Source organism: Geotrypetes seraphini, chromosome 5 (genome assembly GCF_902459505.1).
Source record: "Geotrypetes seraphini chromosome 5, aGeoSer1.1, whole genome shotgun sequence".
NCBI lineage: Eukaryota > Metazoa > Chordata > Amphibia > Gymnophiona > Dermophiidae > Geotrypetes > Geotrypetes seraphini.
This window is the reverse complement of record NC_047088.1, coordinates 7,174,996-7,194,089: the sequence shown is the minus strand read 5'-3', so window position 1 is coordinate 7,194,089 and position 19,094 is coordinate 7,174,996. Positions and strand designations below refer to the sequence as shown.

General features: G+C 45.7%; 1 protein-coding gene across 1 annotated transcript in view; it reads right to left on the bottom strand.

The window, feature by feature from the left end:
• Positions 1 to 18,894, bottom strand: part of EFNB1 (ephrin B1) — a 93,797-nt gene extending 74,903 nt beyond the window's left edge. Inside the window, exon 1 of the mRNA XM_033945042.1 lies at positions 18,618 to 18,894. Within this exon, the coding sequence (XP_033800933.1) occupies positions 18,618 to 18,745 (128 nt within the window). The 5' untranslated portion in view covers positions 18,746 to 18,894. The remainder of the gene's footprint in view (positions 1 to 18,617) is intronic.
• Positions 18,895 to 19,094: the final 200 nt, after the last annotated feature.

Below are 19,094 nucleotides of genomic sequence, written 5' to 3'. Positions count from 1 at the left end.
TTCAGGTTTATATTCACTGTTATTTGTGCTTTTCACTCTTCTTCTTCATGGTTTGCCGTCCGATTCTTTAAAAATTTCTCTCGTTCTGTTGCTTCACTCCATCCCACCCCAGGCAGGTAGACTCTCAAGGCACGATGCTCCAAAGTCCCCGTTAAAACCTTGTGCGCTGTTGTAGTGCCAGTAAATTTTCCCAATTTTTAAACAATGAGCAATGCTCAAAAAACTCTGCATACAAATGAGGTTCATGGAAATTCCATTAGACCGGTCGTTGGAGAAAGCAACCGGCATACGCGCAGAATAATTCACGGAAAGGGGCATAGGTGTGCGTGCGTGGCAGGAAAAGCTACGTCTTAGGCACGCATGAGAGCGGGTGGGGAACTGCCAACAAACCATGCAAGATATATATGCTTTTTCTACACTGTTTCAGTGGGACATATGCAAATCGGCAGCCCCAAACATGCCAGCATACACTTTTAAAGACGCGTCAACACACGCGTATATTATATGGTGCCCCCTCAACCCTATGAAAGTATGATTAATGTATCCCGTATTTTTTTTTTTTTTAACTTCCACCTCTCATGTAATCAGCAGCCACAGACCTGCCTATATTGTGTTTAACGCTATTGGCACCTCCAGACCTGCCAGTAATTTCGGAGCATTTTTCAAGTTGGCGCTTCATTTCATTCATCACCCGACCATGTTTGCGCATCGCCTGGAGGGCTCATTTCCACTCTATTCTAGGAAGCTGCTACGAGGCATGAAAAAAGATCGCACTGAGCCATTTCGTGCATCGGAAGCTAAAATGCTTCTTTGCTAAACAGGTCAGAACCAATTTAGGGTTGAACGTTAAAGGCACGGTAGGTTTTGAGCATCGGGGCCTCATTTTTTCTATTCATCAGAAGGTTTGTCCAACTTGAAGAATGGAGACTCAACAGTGGCTGTCTGCTTGCGTACTTTAGTACAACGAGTGTTTGGGCCTGTTTTTTGATGCTGTTAAGTATTACCTGGTAGCACTACGCGTGAAATATTCTTCTATGAGACTCCACACACTGCCATCAGCTCTTAGATACAGGGTGGGACAATTTGGGATTTAACTCGCACCTTTTTACATCGTGACTTAAGGCAAGTTATAGGAGCGCTTACCATCTAAATTTGCAAGTATAGCAAGGGTTTAAGTGAACTCTCCAAGAGTCAGTCCAGAGGAAGGCCAATGAACTAGTTGATGGTTTTTGTCATAAGGTATATGGGGCCAGACTTAACGATCTCAATATGTAAACTTTGGAGGAAAGGCAGGAGAGGAGAGACATGATGGAGACGTTTAAATACCTAAGTGGGTCGAGTCTCTTTCATTTGAAAGGAAGCTCTGCAATGAGAGGGCATAGAGTGAGGTGATAGGCTCGGGAGTAATCAAAGGAAATACTTACTTACAGAAAGGGTGGTAGATGCATAGAATAGGCTCCCAGTAGAGGTGGTGGAGACAAAGACTGTGTCTGAATTTAAAAAAGCGTGGGACAGGCACGTGGGCTGGGCGGACTGGATGGGCCATTTGGCCTTTATCTGCCATCAGATTTCTATGATCTGAAATGGTGCCACACACTGGTGAGCATGAATGAAGTTCTTCTTGTGTCCGGTTGCTCATATCTTTAAGGAACCAGTATACGACTGCAAAGCTGTACGACAGCAAGAGACTGCAAGCTGACAGAGAACTCGTATCTTCTTCTATGCTGTTAAAGCATTTCTCAAACCACCTTCAGTTTTCTGTAGAACGTTTTGCTGATCTCAGATTTTGTCCAGGATTACCGTACCCACCACTTATGCATGTTTATATATGTCTTCCTTTTCAAGCATATCATACTTCTGTTAGAAATGTCTCTTTTGTCCTTAGGCTTTCCATTTCAGTTTGCCCACACCAAAATTCATCCTGTCACCTGAGCAGTTTTGCACCAGTTGGACTCGTAAAGCTCCTGTGATTTATCGACTGACAGAACAACTTTGAATCACCCACAAATAGTAAGGGCAATGCTGTTTAGGGTCATCAGTATCTCTGGAATTTAAAAAAAAATAGCTCTATAAATTGGAATACTCCATGGATTTAGTGTCAGACAAAACAGGAACGATGACAGGGAATTTCTCTGAACTATAGTTCGGTGGAGTCTTCTCATTAAGAATGACCAATTATCCTACATAATTCAAATTCTTATGATGAAACTGATGCAGTCAATCAATCCAGAATTCACTCTGTACACAGGGCCGTACAGGTTGCTATCAAAACCTCTTTGTTAATTCATGCCGTACCGATGTTTCATTTTTCCTTAGAGCTTATCATAACAACTTTCCTCCATACACTCCTCTCAATGCCCTTCTGTTCAATCACCACAAAAGTATTAACCTGCGGTGGGTCATATATTCCATTGCATGGAGGCAGTTGTAAACTGCAGCTATAGTTACGGGGTGGAAGCCTCGGTTTTTCTTTGGACGACGTGTCTTTGTCCTGTCTGAAAAACTGAATATTACACTTTGCCAGATCTTGGTACAGAAAGACTAGGGGACATGCCATAGAGGTTACAGAGCAATATTTAACACAAAGAGGAAAAAATTATCTTTTCACTCAACGCATAGTTAAGGTCTGGAACTCATTACTGAAGCTTGCGTTAAAAGCAGTTAGTGTTGTGTGTTTAAAAAAAAAAAAGTTTGGACAAATTCCTAGAAGACCGTCCATGTGCCAATAGCCATTCTAGCAGAGTTGGAAAAGCCTGCTGCTCATCCCTGAGGTTAAATAGCATGAAATCTTTTCTACTTTTTGGAACCCTGCCACGTACTTGAGACCTGGACTGGCCACTGCTGAAGAGGAAACGCTGGGCTAGATGGACCTTTAGCCTGACCCAGTAAGGCAACTCTTATGTCTAAATAATAAATAGCCAAGCCAGAAGTGGGGCCTCCACCAGATCCTACTTTTCTATTTAAGACCGTGCCACACATGCATTTTCTTTTTCATGTGGGGTCACCGTTCTGCTTCTCCATTGTGCCCTATAAGATACTCATAAGGTTTCTGGCTTTGCCCCAATGCCTATGTAACATCCTGATCGGTTTTGGGGTTTTTAATCTGTGTGGTGAATCAGGTGCGATATCAGACCTTGGGTGGATTACAAGTAAACACAGAGCTTGATTAATCCTCTCTGTGACAAGAACAACTCCAGATCATGAACTGATTTGCATGGATAATTTATGCACAAGCGAGTAAAATCCAGAAATCTATACAAAGCACTTGGCTTTTAAATTCAATAGGAACAAACAAACCAAAACTGCAGATGTGTACAACGATGTAGGCAAATTTTTATTGTGACAACCAAACTATATATTAAAACCTTTTTACCAAACAGGGGACCCAACACGGTCCGTGTTTCGGACAACCTTCATCAGGGATCCTATTAGGTACAGATATAACATAAAACACAATATTAAAAACAATTAAAAGCAATATAATAATAATAAAAAGTAAAAAGATAACAACTAGTAAAAATAAAACGACAAGATGATCTTATTGAACATAAAACTCAAATATTGATTTCTAAAAAAGTAAGGACATGTATATATGTTATAAAAGGTGATAGGTGCGCATGCAATATCAATAAATTGGACCCCTGATGAAGATTGTCCGAAACACGGACCGTGTTGGGTCCCCTGTTTGGTAAAAAGGTTTTAATATATAGTTTGGTTGTCACAATAAAATTTGCCTACATTGTTGTACACATCTGCAGTTTTGGTTTGTTTGTTCCTGGTTAGTTTTTTCACTGCAGACAAGGTTGGACCTCTTTTTCCTGGTTCTAAATTCAATAGAACATTTTAAAAATTATAGTAGTCTTTCATTCCTGCCACAGAAAGAGAAGAGAATTTCTAGCATGGAGCTGAATCCATATTTCCAAGACGGGATATTTCTTTGACCAGGCCACTGCCTTGAGAATAACCTCTGTCCACTGACCGATAGAAAAGTCCTTAACTCGCATATCTAGCAGCAGAGTTTGGAAGGATCCTTTTGGATGGAGGTTCACTTCAGATGTCCTATCTACACCTCTCTATGAGATCAGGATGTCCAGCTAGGATGCTGGAGGCTGGGTTACTGGCTCCACGCTGGTCTACTTCCCCCTCGGGTAAAGCATCTCTTTTCTCGTTGAATACAGAGAATAACTCAGATATACTACAGATATAACACTACAGGTTATAGCTAAAGGTTGCCTATGCTATGATTTAAGGATCTCTCTCATGGGAGTCCTTTATACCTCTAAGCAAGGGCTACAAATATGAAAACATTACAACTCCCCAAAGCTAGCTAAAGAGCCTTCAATCCCCGACAAGCACTGGGGTAATGGAAGGGGATTTTAGGGGTTCTAGAAGTGAAAAAAGCAATGCTAGAAATTCTCTTTCCGTGGGAGGAATGAAAGACTGGTATAATTTTAAAAATCTGCAGAAGTCAAAAACCAAGCTGTGACCAGAGGAGTGATGAATGTACAGTCAACAGAAAGGAAGCTCTGAGAGAGGAAAGTCTGAGCAATCCAAGGACATTTCTTTATAGAAAGGGATGTGCGGAACAGACTCCCAGCAGAAGTGGTAGAGAGGACTTATCTGTATTCAAGAACGCTTGGGACAAGACTCGGCCGCTTAGTAGCTGGGATAGAAGGGCAGGCTTGAGTAGGCCATAAAACTTTATTTGCTGTCATTTCCTATGATTTGATGTTACTTTGCAGTCAAACATCCATTGTGGGAGAATAATCATCTGCCAAGTTCACTGTCTGTGTGCACAGTGTCTCTCGGGATTTTCCAGTACTGCATAATACAGATGAATGGTCTGAGTGGAGAGAGCAAGTGGAGATGATGGGAAGCCAGGGTTCAAATCGCTTTCTCCTAGTGATACCACCCATTGCCCAAGGTACAAACAGTCGGTAAATCTTCTAGGGATAGGGAAATAGCTGTTCTACCCGAATATAAAACTCACCCTGTGCCGAGACGGGAAAGGAGCAATTCTATCCAGAATCTAAAACGTCACCAGAAGAGAGCTGGGACCCTAGAAAGGACTGCAGAATGATTTCCACTTGTCTGTTTTAATTACATAGTGCAAGATACAGAGAGGCCAGAGATGCACGTTTCCCAAACCAACAGAGAAAATTAGAGACTTCCCAGAAATGAACCAGCCGTAAAATGTTCTATAAAGAGCAGCCAATTCAGCCGAATCTTGTCCCCAGGCCAGAAATGTGACCTGACCAGGGACAACATGGAGCAGCAGGCCAGGGGTACAGAGCTGCAATAAAACCCCAGTGAACATGCCCCGAGTGCACACACACATCCACACCTGCTTCAGAGCAGAATAAAAACTGCGTAACCCTAAGAGGGCGCTATTGGTGCATTTCACGTAGGCTCACAGGCACCGACCAATCTCCATGAGAGTCGTGTAGGTGCTCGTTTCAAAGTGGCCTCTTCACAGGTGCAAAATCGCACTTCAAACCAGACTGAAAAGCTGGAGAAACGTCACAGGGGCCCACGAGACTCAACATCTATCAGCTCAGCCACTACAAGATCAACCAAATGCCATAAACTAAGAACAAGCACGACAAAACCACAGTCCATGGAGCATAAGCTCAACCAAAGGCACCTTTGGCCCTTTTCTGCTTTCCAACTCCCTTCGTAAGGCTGGGCCTGAGCAGAATAAATCCCAGCTTTAAGCACCAGCAGACCCAAAACATGAGGCACCATTTCAGGCTCTAAATCTAAAAATCACTATGACATCATCTGAGAAAATGAAGACGCCTATCTTTAAAGGCTAGTGATGCAGAGGCCCAGCTCCTTACGAAAACAGCCAGGCCCAGAAATCTGCAAGGGGGGGGGGGGAACCAGGGGTTGGGGCAGCCAATGTAAGAAAATAAAAAGAACAAGCTTTCAACAAACCCACAAAGTACTAACCCCCAAAACAGCAGGAAAAAAGCAACTTCTATGAAGAATGAAAACCTCCAGCTCCCTTCTCTCTCCCCCTCCCTTTTTCCATCCCAATTGTTCTGTGGTATTTCCTTCTGGAGAGCCGGAGGGTAAGTGAAAGAGAAGCTTTACAGCTCCCTAACCTCCAACATGTAGATTTACATCCAATTACTCCCAATCTCCCATTGAACCAAGGCACAAGGAGACCCACAGAAGCCTACCTTGTCTCCTGCTGCACAAGGGAACAAAACCTGCTTCTATACTGGAGACAGGGATGTGAGGGGGGAGATAAAAGCAAACGAGATACCACACTCGGGACAGATGAGTCCCCCGAGAATCTACAAAGAATTCCGCTAAGCACCTGTGCCATGCAGCCAGCTCTGGGGTGCACGGTGAGCAGTACAGCTCTGGCACCCCAAAAGCACAGAAGCTTCCATGGTATGAGGAGAGAACAGCTTACAAAAATACCCAATTAGTAGTTAATACAATGCTTAACCTGAGCAAAAGGCATCTCACCTAGTGTTACCACCTTGTGGCTCCTGAGGTCAGTATTCAGACCCGGACCTTTGAGCCCGTGTCCTCTGTGTGACCAGGGTAAGATCCCCCTACCTTTCTACAGGTTCCTCTGTCCTCGGAGGGACCTCAATGCTCCCCTCTCAAACCCATTTACTGAAGTCTCAGTCTTCTCCCCCCTCCTCCCCATCCACCACTTGCTCTGGCTTATCGACTCACTCTCCCTTCTTGCTCTGTTCAGGGGTCTCTCTCCCACAGCTTCCCCTTGGAAAAGAGTGTCAGGAAGAGAGCGAGTGATCCTGATATCCAAATCCAGCTACTGCAAAAGGGAAGAGGGCTGGGCCGGGTCAGGGCCTGAGGTGGACAGATTTAGGGAGGGAGGGGGAGGCTGAAGCGGCTCAAATCCAATTACAGTCCCTGTATTGTTACTAGTGAGGGGTCCCGCATGATACATTGAAAGGAGGGAGGGGGTCATGTAAAGCTTATCTGAAGAGGATTTTCCCCTCCCCCAACCTCTGAGGAGGACTGAAAAGGAATCCCCTCCCACCCCAGGTTCTTCAGGTTGAGGGAGAGGAATGACCCCCACCAAAGCCCCCTGCAAAATATCCTATTTCCATTCCAGGGGTACCAGGGACAAAATTTCCCTTAGTTGCTCTTTCATGTTCCAGAGGTGTAGCAAGGATTGCTTTGGGAGGGGAAGGGTGGGTTCCAGACCAATCAATCCTTCCCTGAATTTGCACTCAGCTCCCTGGCAAATCAGGTGTTAGAGAGAAACACTTATTACCCAGTCATACTGATTACAGTATATCAAATTTCTCAACATCTCCCCCCTTCGAACACCAGAAGCCCACTACTCCCACCCCTGTGCTTCCAGAACTGCATATGCATCCGATTTCCATAGCTGCTGAGGGGCCAAAATCTCCCACCCAGGACACTCAAATGCTATTAATTACCTGCCAAAGACAAGAGAAAAATGGGGGGTAAGGCTGTAACTTCAGGGGAGCCTTGGTTATTGCATACCCACAATGCCCGTTTGTCTATGGCCTCTCAGTAACACTGGAGCAGCAGAACAGGAGAAATAGGTCTGGAGGGGCCTCAACCTGTCCCTTAGAGAGTTGCAAAATTTGAAATATTTAAAAACATAACATGCCCTCAGTCCTAAAATTTAAAAAAAAAAAAAATTGGGGGGAGGGGCGGGGGGCATCTGCTATTTTTGAGCTCTGTCCTCATCTGCTCAAGCCTCAAACGCTTTAAAATCCTAAGTAGCAACATTCTAGAGCTCAGATTGTGATGTCATAATGCCTCATTCCACCAATGCCTAAGCTCCGTCCTCATCTGCACAAGCCTCAAACACTTTAATATCCTAAGTAGCAACATTCTAGAGCTCAGATTGTGATGTCATAATGCCTCATTTCACCAATGCCTAAGCTTCGTCCTCACCTGCACGAGCCTCAAACACTTTGAAATCCTAAGTAGCAACATTCTAGAGCTCAGATTGTGATGTCATAGTGCCTCATTCTACCAATGCCTAAGCTCCGTCCTCATCTGCACAAGCTTCAAACGCTTTAAAATCCTAAGTAGCAACATTCTAGAGCTGAGATTGTGATGTCATAATGCCTCATTCCACCGATGCCTAAGCTCCGCCCTCATCTGCACAAGCCTCAAACACTTTATAATCCTAAGTAGCAACGTTCTAGAGCTCAGATTGTGATGTCATAATGCCTCATTCCACCAACGCCTAAGCTCCGTCCTCATCTGCACAAGCCTCAAACACTTTCAAATCCTAAGTAGCAACATTCTAGAGCTCAGATTGTGATGTCATAATGCCTCATTCCACCAACGCCTAAGCTCCGTCCTCATCTGCACAAGCCTCAAACACTTTCAAATCCTAAGTAGCAACATTCTAGAGCTGAGATTGTGATGTCATAATGCCTCATTCCACCAACGCCTAAGCTCCGTCCTCATCTGCACAAGCCTCAAACACTTTCAAATCCTAAGTAGCAACATTCTAGAGCTGAGATTGTGATGTCATAATGCCTCATTCCACCAATGCCTAAGCTCCGTCCTCATCTGCACAAGCCTCAAACCCTTTATAATCCTAAGTGTTCGAGGCTTGTGCGATTAAGGCAGAGCTTGCAGGAATGGGGCAGGGACAAAATTCATGGGGACGGGGAAACTGATTTCCTGCAGGGATGGGGACAAATTTGTCCCTTTGTCATTCTCCAGTGCAAGTCTCCTGATCTTTGATCTGATGACTCTGACCTGTGAAGAATTTGTGGACCTTCAAGGAGAATTTCTACAAAATGTCACCATTTACCCACCCTACTCCCCAACTCCCACCCCCATTTCACTATGCACAGTAACATCTGTATCATTAAAGTTTATAAAAATTTGATTGAATGCTTATCAATAGTTTTAAGCCCCCCCAGCTCTGGTGTGGCTGTCAGGAATTGGGGAGGGAGGGAGGAGGAAGAGAAGACAGAACCAGGTGACTGAAAAGTGGCTCAGGGCCCCCCAGCTTGCTTCCAGGTACAATGCCAGCCTCCTCTTCCTGTGCCCAGGTAAGACGAATGGTGACAGGGCAGGATGGGAACCCCCCCCCCCACCCCCAAGGCCTCCTGTGTCCTGCCAGCTCTCCCACAAACCTTGGCATGGAATTTCTTCTTTTCCAATGCTGGGAGAGGCTGACGTCAGCTCCAAGATAGCCCACGTTCTCCAGACATTTATTCTGGAATCAACTGCTCTTGTGCAGGCCAAGTCCACACTCTGTATCTGAGCCTCAAAAATCAGTAGAGTGGAAAGTACCATCTCCAGGCAAATGGTGACTCCTTTCTAAAGATATATGCACGGCTAAACTCTCCGAGCGCAGCCTTCGATTCTCAACACAGCGCCAGCAACGAAAAAAAGCACCTCCCATTTCATCGCGAGCTGGGCTCTTCTTCTCAGGACCATCTTAAAACACTACGACATGATGGATGCGCCCAAGGCTGAAATTTCAAAAACTTTCTACAAATACTTATCAAGCAAAATCTGTCCAGGAAGAACCAAGTCTTCAGCAAGGAATGTCAGCCATGGGTGCTTGGAGACAATTGCTTTTAAGTGGAGGAGGGGGAAATAGCCCAAAACTTTGGGCTACACCAAAACTATTATTCTATTCCAGTGGAGAGCACATGATAAATACTTGTACATTTTGCTTCCCTGGTCAGACAACAAAGGCTGGTTTAGGGGCAGCAGAAAATCCAGGAGCACTAAGGAAACATTGGGGGGTCTGGGGGTTAGGGGAGTGTAGTGGGGAGGGTCAGAACAGAAGGGTCTAGCCAAGGCAGGAAAAGTGGTCAGAAAAGAAAGTTATCAAACAGGACACAGAAAAGAACACACTAAGCTCTTCAGTGCAGGGACTGGCCTCGTACTGCAGAACCCGCTGCATACGCCACCTTGCCTACTTTCAGTGTGTGAACTGTCAATGCTCTCTAGCCTGACACATGTGGGGCCCTCTGCTACTTCCCAGTTCAGATCACCCAGATGACCAGCACAGGGCAGGGCACACGTAGGAAGAGACAAAAATTGGGATTTAGCGCCCTCTTTTCCAGAGATTGCTCAGAGCTATATTCAGGTGTGGCAGTTATTTCCCTGTCCCTGGAAGAGTTTGTACTCGAGGCAGTGGAGGGGTTAAGTAGCTTGTTCAAGGTCACAAGGAGCTGCAGTAGAATCTGAACCCTGGCTTCCTGGATTCTCAGCCTCTGCTTTAACCACTAGGCCACTTAACCAAAGAAGCAAAGAAAAGCACCAGCAGATCCGAGACATCCCCTCGCAACTCTAAATCCTCTCAGTCTGTAATTATCTAAGCAACTACCTGCGAAGCAGTGCGTTTCCTACACAAAGTTTCAGAAAAGGGCAATTTTTCACCCCTTCCTATGATGATCTGTCTAAAATACAAATTGACTCATCTAGCACAGTAATATTTCTGCCACAGATCTAAAATGCACACCAGTTTTTAAAGAAATATACAGCCACATAGGGTGAAAACAATGGTCCATCTACTCCAGTATCCCGTCCTCACGGTGGCCAATCCAGGTCATTAGTACCTGGCCAAAACCCAAGGAGTAGCAAGATTCCGGAATCCCTAAAGAGTAGCAACATTCCATGCTAACGATCCAGGGCAAGCAATAACAGACTAAGGACTTTTCCTCCAGGAACTTGTCCAAACCTTTCTTAAAACCAGCTACACTATCCGCGGTGTCAGGTCAAAAGTGTGCCGGGACAAAGGTGCGCGCAGACAACTGAGCGCAACGTGGAGGCACCCCCCACACTTTACTTTATACAGATCGCGCCGCGTTGTGGGGGGTTGTAACCCCCCACATTTTACTGAAAATTTCACTTTTTCCCTAAAAAACAGGGAAACAGTTAAGTTTCCAGTATAATGAGGGCGATTACAACCCCCAAACCCCCTACAACACCGCTGTGATCTGCATTAAGTAAAGTGGGGGGGTCCCCAACAAAAACCCCCATTGGAGCCCCTAAAAACAATCTTTTTCTTTGGCGCGCACTTCCGTCTTGCACTCAGTTGTCAGCACGCGCCTTTGTCTTCAGCGGTTTTGTCTATGAACTCTATCCGCTCTTACCACATCCTCTGGCAATGCGTTCCAGAGCTTAACTAATATTTCCTCCTATTGGTTTTAAAAGTATTTCCCTGTAACTTCATCGAGTGATCCCCTAGTCTTTCTAATTTTTGACGGAGTGAAGAATCGATCCACTTGTACCCGTTCTACTCCACTCAGGATTTTGTAGACTTCAATCCTATCTCCCCTCAGCTGAGGAGCCCTAACCGTTTTAGTCTTTCTTCATGCGAGAGGAGTTCCATCTTGGTCACTCTTTTCTACTGTCGCTATATCTTTTTTGATATGAGACCAGAACTGAACACAGTCCTCCAGATGAGGTCACACCATTGAGCGATACAGAGGCAGTATAACACTCAGTCTGTGTACCATCCCTTCTCTAATAATTCCTAGCATCCCGTTTACTTTTTTGGCCGCCACTGCATGAAAAACACAAACACAGATTACACCTCATGTTTAATATTCAAAATATTAATCAGCAGGTGTAAACGTATAAAAAAAATCATGCACATGCAATTCTGAATTTTCAAAAAAGTATGTGCGAGCCAAGCCACCGCCTTCTCCTCACAACCCAGAAACGCAGCCAACGATAATTAACACAAGCCATTTCTGTGCACAAAAACCTGTTTTATGCACGGTGTTTTAAAATACTCCCTCCGTAGCCACAGAACATGCACCCAGTGCCAGCGTGGCCAAGGTGACCCAAGCACCAAATAATCCAGTGACATATGCAGGGCACAGGACCGAGGGATTCAGCTCCCATCCCAACCCCCATCTACCAGCTCCTCAATTCCTATTGCAAACTGGAATGTCATTGCAAAGGTAAGTCAAGCCCAGTATCCTGCCTCAGAGCGGCCCACATCAGTCTGGCTGATTATTAATGGACCTTCCAGATGCCTGCCCATGGGCTGGTTGGGGAACGAATGAGGGGCCACTGCCGTACCCCAGGCCAGCTGGACTTCACCTCCAGAAACCTGCTTTCGGCCAGCTGTTCTTTGGAGAACAGCTAATCCTTGGGGTTTAACCCTTCACACGCCAGCACTGCAATTCAACACTCATAATAGTTAACCAGGGTTAGCCAGGGGTGGGGGGTAAGCAAGTAGAACAAGCAGTTACTAATTAATTAGGGTACACAAACGATGCATGTTTAATCATTGTTGAAATTTAAGAGGCAAAGGAGACGTTAACTGAGTCTTGCAAGCCCCTCACGGCCTATTAAGAAACGGGGCTCTTCCCACGCTATGTCCTCGCAGGCCGATCCCTCCGTGCTCTCAGAACAACTGGCGACAGAAAGGAAATGGAAATATGAATCGGGTTTATTATGAGCCCTGGAGCAGACGCAGCCGTTAATGAGTGCGAAGGGGGGTTGGAGTACTCTACACAGTGGATGTTTGGTAATGGGGGCTTTGTACTTAACATCTGTATCTCTGATTCTACGCTGAACTTTCATGGTTCCAGCTTGTTATTTTGTTGTGATTTATAATTTCTGATTTATAATTGCTCTGTAGCTGTTCTCTTATTTTTGAATAAAAAAATTTTCCAATTAAAAAAAAAAAAAAAGAAAGGTCCGAAAGAAGAAAGCCCTTTCTGACATCAATTCCAGGTCCTTTCCACCTACCGGTCCTCTGTAAAATCACTGCTCTTGGTCCCTACCCGAGACCCCTGTGTACAATCCCTTCCACCGTCACCCCCCCATCTCTACATCTCCCCCTGTTCAGTACGAGCTGCAGTCACGCATGAAGCAATTGCACAGTGACCTCTAAGAAGGGCCCCCCCCCCCTCAGCTCCTCTGCAATCTTATCCACGGAGAACGTGGTTTATTCAGTGATCTAATTAGACTGGAGACTGTGATATCTATCATCCTCTACATTTAAAGTCAAGAGGAGAAGAAGCCTAATGAAATCAATGTTAATACAGAACAGAGACAGCTACGGCCCAATTTCAGAGGTTAAAAATCGAACCATTCAGTTTCTGTAGGAAAATTACATCCCTCTCCCAAAAATCATTCAACGGAACGCTTTCTGAGTTTAGAAAGCAAGGTTTGATGGGCAGATTACAGGAGAGAAAACAAAAATCCCGAGAGAAAACAGAAGCAGCAGCTGAGACACAGAAAAAAAAAAAAAAGATTAAGCAAGAAAAACTCAGGATAATCCTGGAAGAAAGAGAAGAAACAGCAGCTGGAGCAGCAAAATCTGTCCTACCCTGTATGGATCAGAAACAGAACCTAGAAATTGCTCTTACTTGGATTCAGCTCACCGTGGTTATGTATTTCCATGCCCCAGAGAGCTTACAGTCTCTGTTAATGTAATTAAACGCCCAGTAAATAATGCAGTACCCATTATAGTCAGGTTTACTGGGTGCTTAACTCGAACTCATGTGCAGCAAAATTAAGAGTTGGGTGAAGCAATGTACCCAGCGTCACAGGTGCATTCGATATGGTTTGAATCTGAATGCATTCTGTCACCTAGCCAGAAACGTGATCCAAGCAGGCACAATCCAGACCAGCACCAGAACCCTTTCTGCTGTCCTGTCTGCCCCCGTGTTTTTCTCCTACGTGGCGGCTGTCTTCTTTTTTTAAGCGCTTTACGCAGAAACCGTCAAACAAAACGTGTGAAGCCAGCAAGAGATTTTGCAGCTGCTGCTTCTTGATGTCGCCATACAGGGTTTCTCTGCAAATTGTTAAAAGCAAACCAAATCTGTATAGCCAAGGCTGGATTTGAATGATTTAAACCTCAGGGCAGAAGAAGAGCGAAGGCCTTTTCCCCTCCACTCCCAAACCCATTGCCTGCGCTCAAGAGTTTCCAGTGTCAATCCCTAGCGCCTCTCCTTGGAAGTTTATATATCCATCAGACTTTATTAATCGATATGATTGCCATATTTGGATTACTGCAATTCTATTTACTCTGGAGCATCTAAAAAGGTTCTTACTAGAATACATTTGTTTCAAAATACAGCTGCTAGACTACTATCTTTTTGAAAAGGCTTCACTGGCTTCCGATTAGATACAGGATTAAGTTTAAGGTATCATGTCTCGTACGTAAAGCTTTATATGGTAATGCTCCAAAACAATTAACATCTATTATGCATTCCAGCTAATTTTATTACTACAAAGAGTAACTGTAGTTTTAAACTTCAGTTTCCACTGTTTATAGAGTAATTAGGAAGAGTCATCTGGTAGGATCATTTTCTCATCAGGCAGTTCAGACGTGGAACAGTCTTCCTTTAGAAATAAGAAGCCGGAATTTGTATATTATTTTTCATAAAGTTTTAAAGACCTACTTTTCTGATAAATGTTATTCTTGATATGTTATCGCTTTGTCCAATAAGTATATCCGCTCCCCTTAATGTAATCCGCTCTGAATCTGAATTGAAAAATAGTGGAATTTAAGGACTACTGGTTAGATTAGATTAGACTTGACTTAAGGTCACTCCTCTAGCTGTAAATTCAAATCCTGACCCTGCAAAGGGAAACTAGCAACTCAGGCCCAGCAGAACAATCTAGTCCAAGCTGTTCTCTAACTTAGGCTCAACTTGAGACACTGCCCCCTCCCCCGCTTAGGCCTGCGTTGTCCTGTATCCCCCTGCTTGCCCAAGCTATTTTAGGAAGGAAAAGCCCCCATCAAATTTTCTGAACAGGGCCACTTGCTACCTTCTCAATGAGAGGGGCAGACCTTGCCCTAGGAATATAGACCAATTACTGATTTCACCATGCTGGGGGGGAAGGGGGGGCTCATCAGGGAAAACTCTACACTACCATTGGGCAGACAAAAACAAAATCCCAGAACGAAGTAGGAGGTAACTCCCTGTCCTACCACCCTTGAACATGTGTTGGGGCTGCAGGAGGGGGGGAAGGCGTAGCAGCAGGAGCTAAGCCAGGGTCTCCCTGAAGCAGGAGGGTGCGGACCGATGCAACAGGCTTTCTAAAATTTTCTGCATGGGAAGTTTAAGAGAACTCTAAACTCTTCAGAATCCGATTTATTCATTGAAAAAAAAAAATCCACCGTCTCACGTTATCATTGCAACCTTCATTAGCTCCCTAGACAGGCAGGAATTTTGTTTAAATGTTATTTCTCGTTAGGTAAAGTATTGTACGGGATGGAGCCGTCCGATTTGAACATCAGCCATTAGATCCTTCCGGTCTGTGTTGCTCCTTTGCTTATTCTTCAATGAAGGGTAAAAAGATGGAAATATGTGGAACTGTTGCTAAAATGGACCAGAATTTTACTAGATTATCACAGCTTAAGACACGTTTATTTAGGAAATCTTTGGGGCGATAAAATGTAGATATTGAAGAAAGTAATAGATTGTATATTTGAGTTTTAAATACCAGTTTCTCTTATTGGTAACAACACGGAACTGAAAGGTAAACTGTGAAATATAAAACAAAGCATTAGGTTATGTAAAAATAGTAAGGTTTATCTAAAATTAACACGCTTCGTTGTGAAGCCCGCTACAGACTGCGCCAAACCCATTCCCTCTGCAGACTTCACAATCCGGGTGTGGGAAGGGCAGAGGACAGAGGTCCCAGAGCCAGGCTTCGTTCCTAGCGCCGACGGTCAAACCTTAAATGGAGGCCCCCAAGAGACAAAATCAGAAGACTGCTCCGGGGCCTCTGGATTGTCCAATAAGAGAAGCAGAGAAGTTGGAAAATGGCTCTCGGGGATCCCGCAGATACGTGGGTGGGTGAGAGAAGATTCCCCAATTCAACAGTCCATTAGGAGACAAGATTATACGAGGAATGCAGGGAAGTTAGCCCTTCCCCACCCTCATCTGTGGCTATAAAATAAGAACAATAAAAAAAATAATCAACAAAGACTGCAAGACGCAGAGCCTGTATGGAAACGTCCACTTGCAGTCTCTACCCTGCATCAGGAACAAAATCCACAAGACCCTCGAACTCAGGGTCTGAAGGAGGCTGGGGATCCCAATTCATCCTTCAAGTTCCCAAATCTTGCAGCTATCAGGCAAATTGATTGGAATGCAGCCGCTCCGACCAATAAACGTCAGACAACACTATTTACCGACTTCCTTGAACTCGCATGTGGTGGTCCAGGCGACTTCGACAGACATGCTGCCCACTTCCTGCCCAGCAACCAGCAACTGCGCTATTTCAATTAAAAAAATTTACTGTGGCCGTGAAGATGGAAATCGCCCACAGCTATTTTTAAGTTCCACTATTTTTCTTTTACAAAAAAGGGAGATAAAGGTCGGAAATATTAGACCTCTAAAGGTTTATAGACCATGACATCCAATGGTCATCGGCGTATGTGATCTAACAAGCTCCTTGTATAGTTGATGGATATTGTTATACTTTTTGCTGTTAATAAAAGCTAACACACAATAGAGCCCTACAAAGGCGAACGCTTTCCGTGCTCTTGCTGGAGGGTTTGATGCATCCCCTGCTTCTACATATACCCTAGGACTTAATTTTCAAAATGTTCCTGAATGCCAGAGCTGACGTGCCCATCTTCTGCAGGGCAGAAACCCACGCCCGCTGCAGGAAACAGACTAGCCAGGCGTCCAAGTCACACGGCCGGCTCTGGACAGACTAAAATGCTTCCAGCTCCCTCCAGGCCACAAATTCTATTACACTATTTTTCTTCAGGGGAGCAGGGAAAGTAATTATCATGGTAATGACAAAAGCATTGTACTAGTGCCTTCTCATTTTTAAACACAAGATAAACAAATCATGTGAGATTTACAGGACACAGGTCAGTGCCTGGGTTGCCTCACGTCGACTGCATTTGAAGGTCTCCATCGGGCCTTGCCATGGCCCTACAAGATCCTCTTCCATTTCCCCTAAAACAAGCCAGGTTTCCTTTCAGCAGAACTGGGGGCGAGACTTTTACTGGGACAAAACACAAGTGGGTCCGAAGGAAGAACGAACCCTCCAAAGGGAGCGATGGACATTCGAAGGGGTCGTCAGCAGCTCCTTTAGAGATCCCGATCGGAGAGGGATGGAGGCAGCTCTGAAGCTTCTTTGTTAGTCGAGAGCAGACTTCACGGTTCCAAACCCAGAGCTTGGTGGCCTCTTCGCAGGCACGGGAGATCAGTATCGGGGAAAGGTATGTGGAAAGAAAGGTGAAAGAAAATAAAGGTTACCCGATCCCTTTCTAATCCTATAACTTAATACATTTCGTAAGAGCAGATTCAGTCCTTCGCCCACTTATTTTGGCTTTGCCCTCGGCTATGAGCTATTGAAAGATTTGGGAACTGGATTTTTTAGGTTTCGTATTAAAAATATCCAGTAGTTTAATTTTTCTTAATGAAGCGGCTGGCTTTGGTTTTTATTTACACAGACGCATACAAACCCCCCCAACCCCCCCCAAATCAGCCATTTCAATGATAGATTACCTCGCTGTAATTCAATATCATTGAATATAAATGTTTTTAATAGAGCAAGAAGAACTCAAATAAATCTTAGTTAGCACAATCCATTCTTTCGGTGCACAGGGCTTTAAGGGAACACGGGCGCGATTTGAGGTTATGATTTTATGGCTGTTACTCCGTCATGTTGAATGGCTTGATGGATATTACAAGCATAGAAGCACCATAAAGTGAAATGGACTGATTTCTAAACATTTTTCTAATTGTCACTTGGCAGCACGAAAGCCAGGACAGAGCTGGAACCCACAGAAGAATGGACAGCATTGGGGCACATGCCCCCTCCCTCTCTCAGGACCTAGGCGTCCGCCTGTTTATACTTAATGCGTTAGCTCACAAACACTGAAGTCTACTGGAATTGTGGGGAGTTTAAAAAGACGGAAAAGTCAGACACACGTACTCCCCCCCCCCCCCAGACCAGTATCAAGAGCATTTTTAAATGGTCTTTCAGCTCCTGCCTTGGTTCTTTTGCTGTTTAACATGTTCGCCTGGATTTAGCTGGATCCAAAGCTAAACCATTCATTTCAATTTTCTATTAAAGAAAAAAAAAAAGCAAAATAATGAGACCCCCCCTGTTCTCTAGTGACCAGAAATTGAATTCTCTCACCCCCCCTAAGGCACTTAATTGATGCAAAAGACTCTTTGCCAGGTCTGTGCCCCAGAAAAACTCCCTTTAGCTCACTCTCCCTCTGCCACACCTCGAGTGCAAGGAGCTGCTCCAAGCAAGTGCTCTACAGAGCCCACTCGGCTGAGCAAGGCCCCTCCAGGACTAGGGGGACCCCACCAGATTCTAGACCCCCAAGGCAGCATGGTGCGAGACCTAGACACCCACCCCCAGTGCTGGAGGTGACTGGGCCACAAGTGACGGACCCCCCCCAAACAACTGCCACCTTCCAAAGTCCGGTGACAGGGGGGGGGGGCACCAGATCAGCCCAAGGAGAGGCTTTCTATTCTACCACCCAGCTGTTCCCCCCTCCTTTGGGGTGGGGGGGATTTGTCTTTGACAAGTGGCCACGTATCAAGAAGGCTCGCCACCCACTAGCCCCACCGGTGGGCACAATGCCACGTCCTTTTGTCTCTTGACAGCTTTGTGCTCCCCCTAAAGTCCCAAATGCCAGCACCCCGGCCCCGAGAGCTTACTTGGGGTTGAAGGCGCTCCACGACACGGCTTCCAGGTTCTTGGCCAGCGGCAACGCGATCCTGCAGCAGAAGAGCAAAATCCCAAAGAAGCAGCGGCCCGGGCGGCCGCCCCCGACGCCCCCGGCCATGGCCCGCTCCAAGGCGCGGCTCAGCGGGGCTCCGGCTGCGGGTGCCCCCGGGGGCCCATGGCCGCCCCCGCCCACCAGCTCCGGCTTCGACTCCCGATGCTGCTCTGCCACCGATGCTCTCCCTCCGGCAGCCAGAGCCCGAATGACGCGCCTCCGGCCCGACCCGCCGCCCACCCCAGCCCAAGGGCCGCCCCCGCGCCTCACAGCCAATCGGCGGCCAGAGCCCCGGTTCTTAAAGCGGCAGCGCCCGCCTTTAAAAGCCCAGGTGCGGCCCGGCCGCCGCTCATTCCCTCTGTGCTCGGCTCGGGCTCAGCGTCTCCGGAGCGCTCCCGGAACACGGCACAAACGA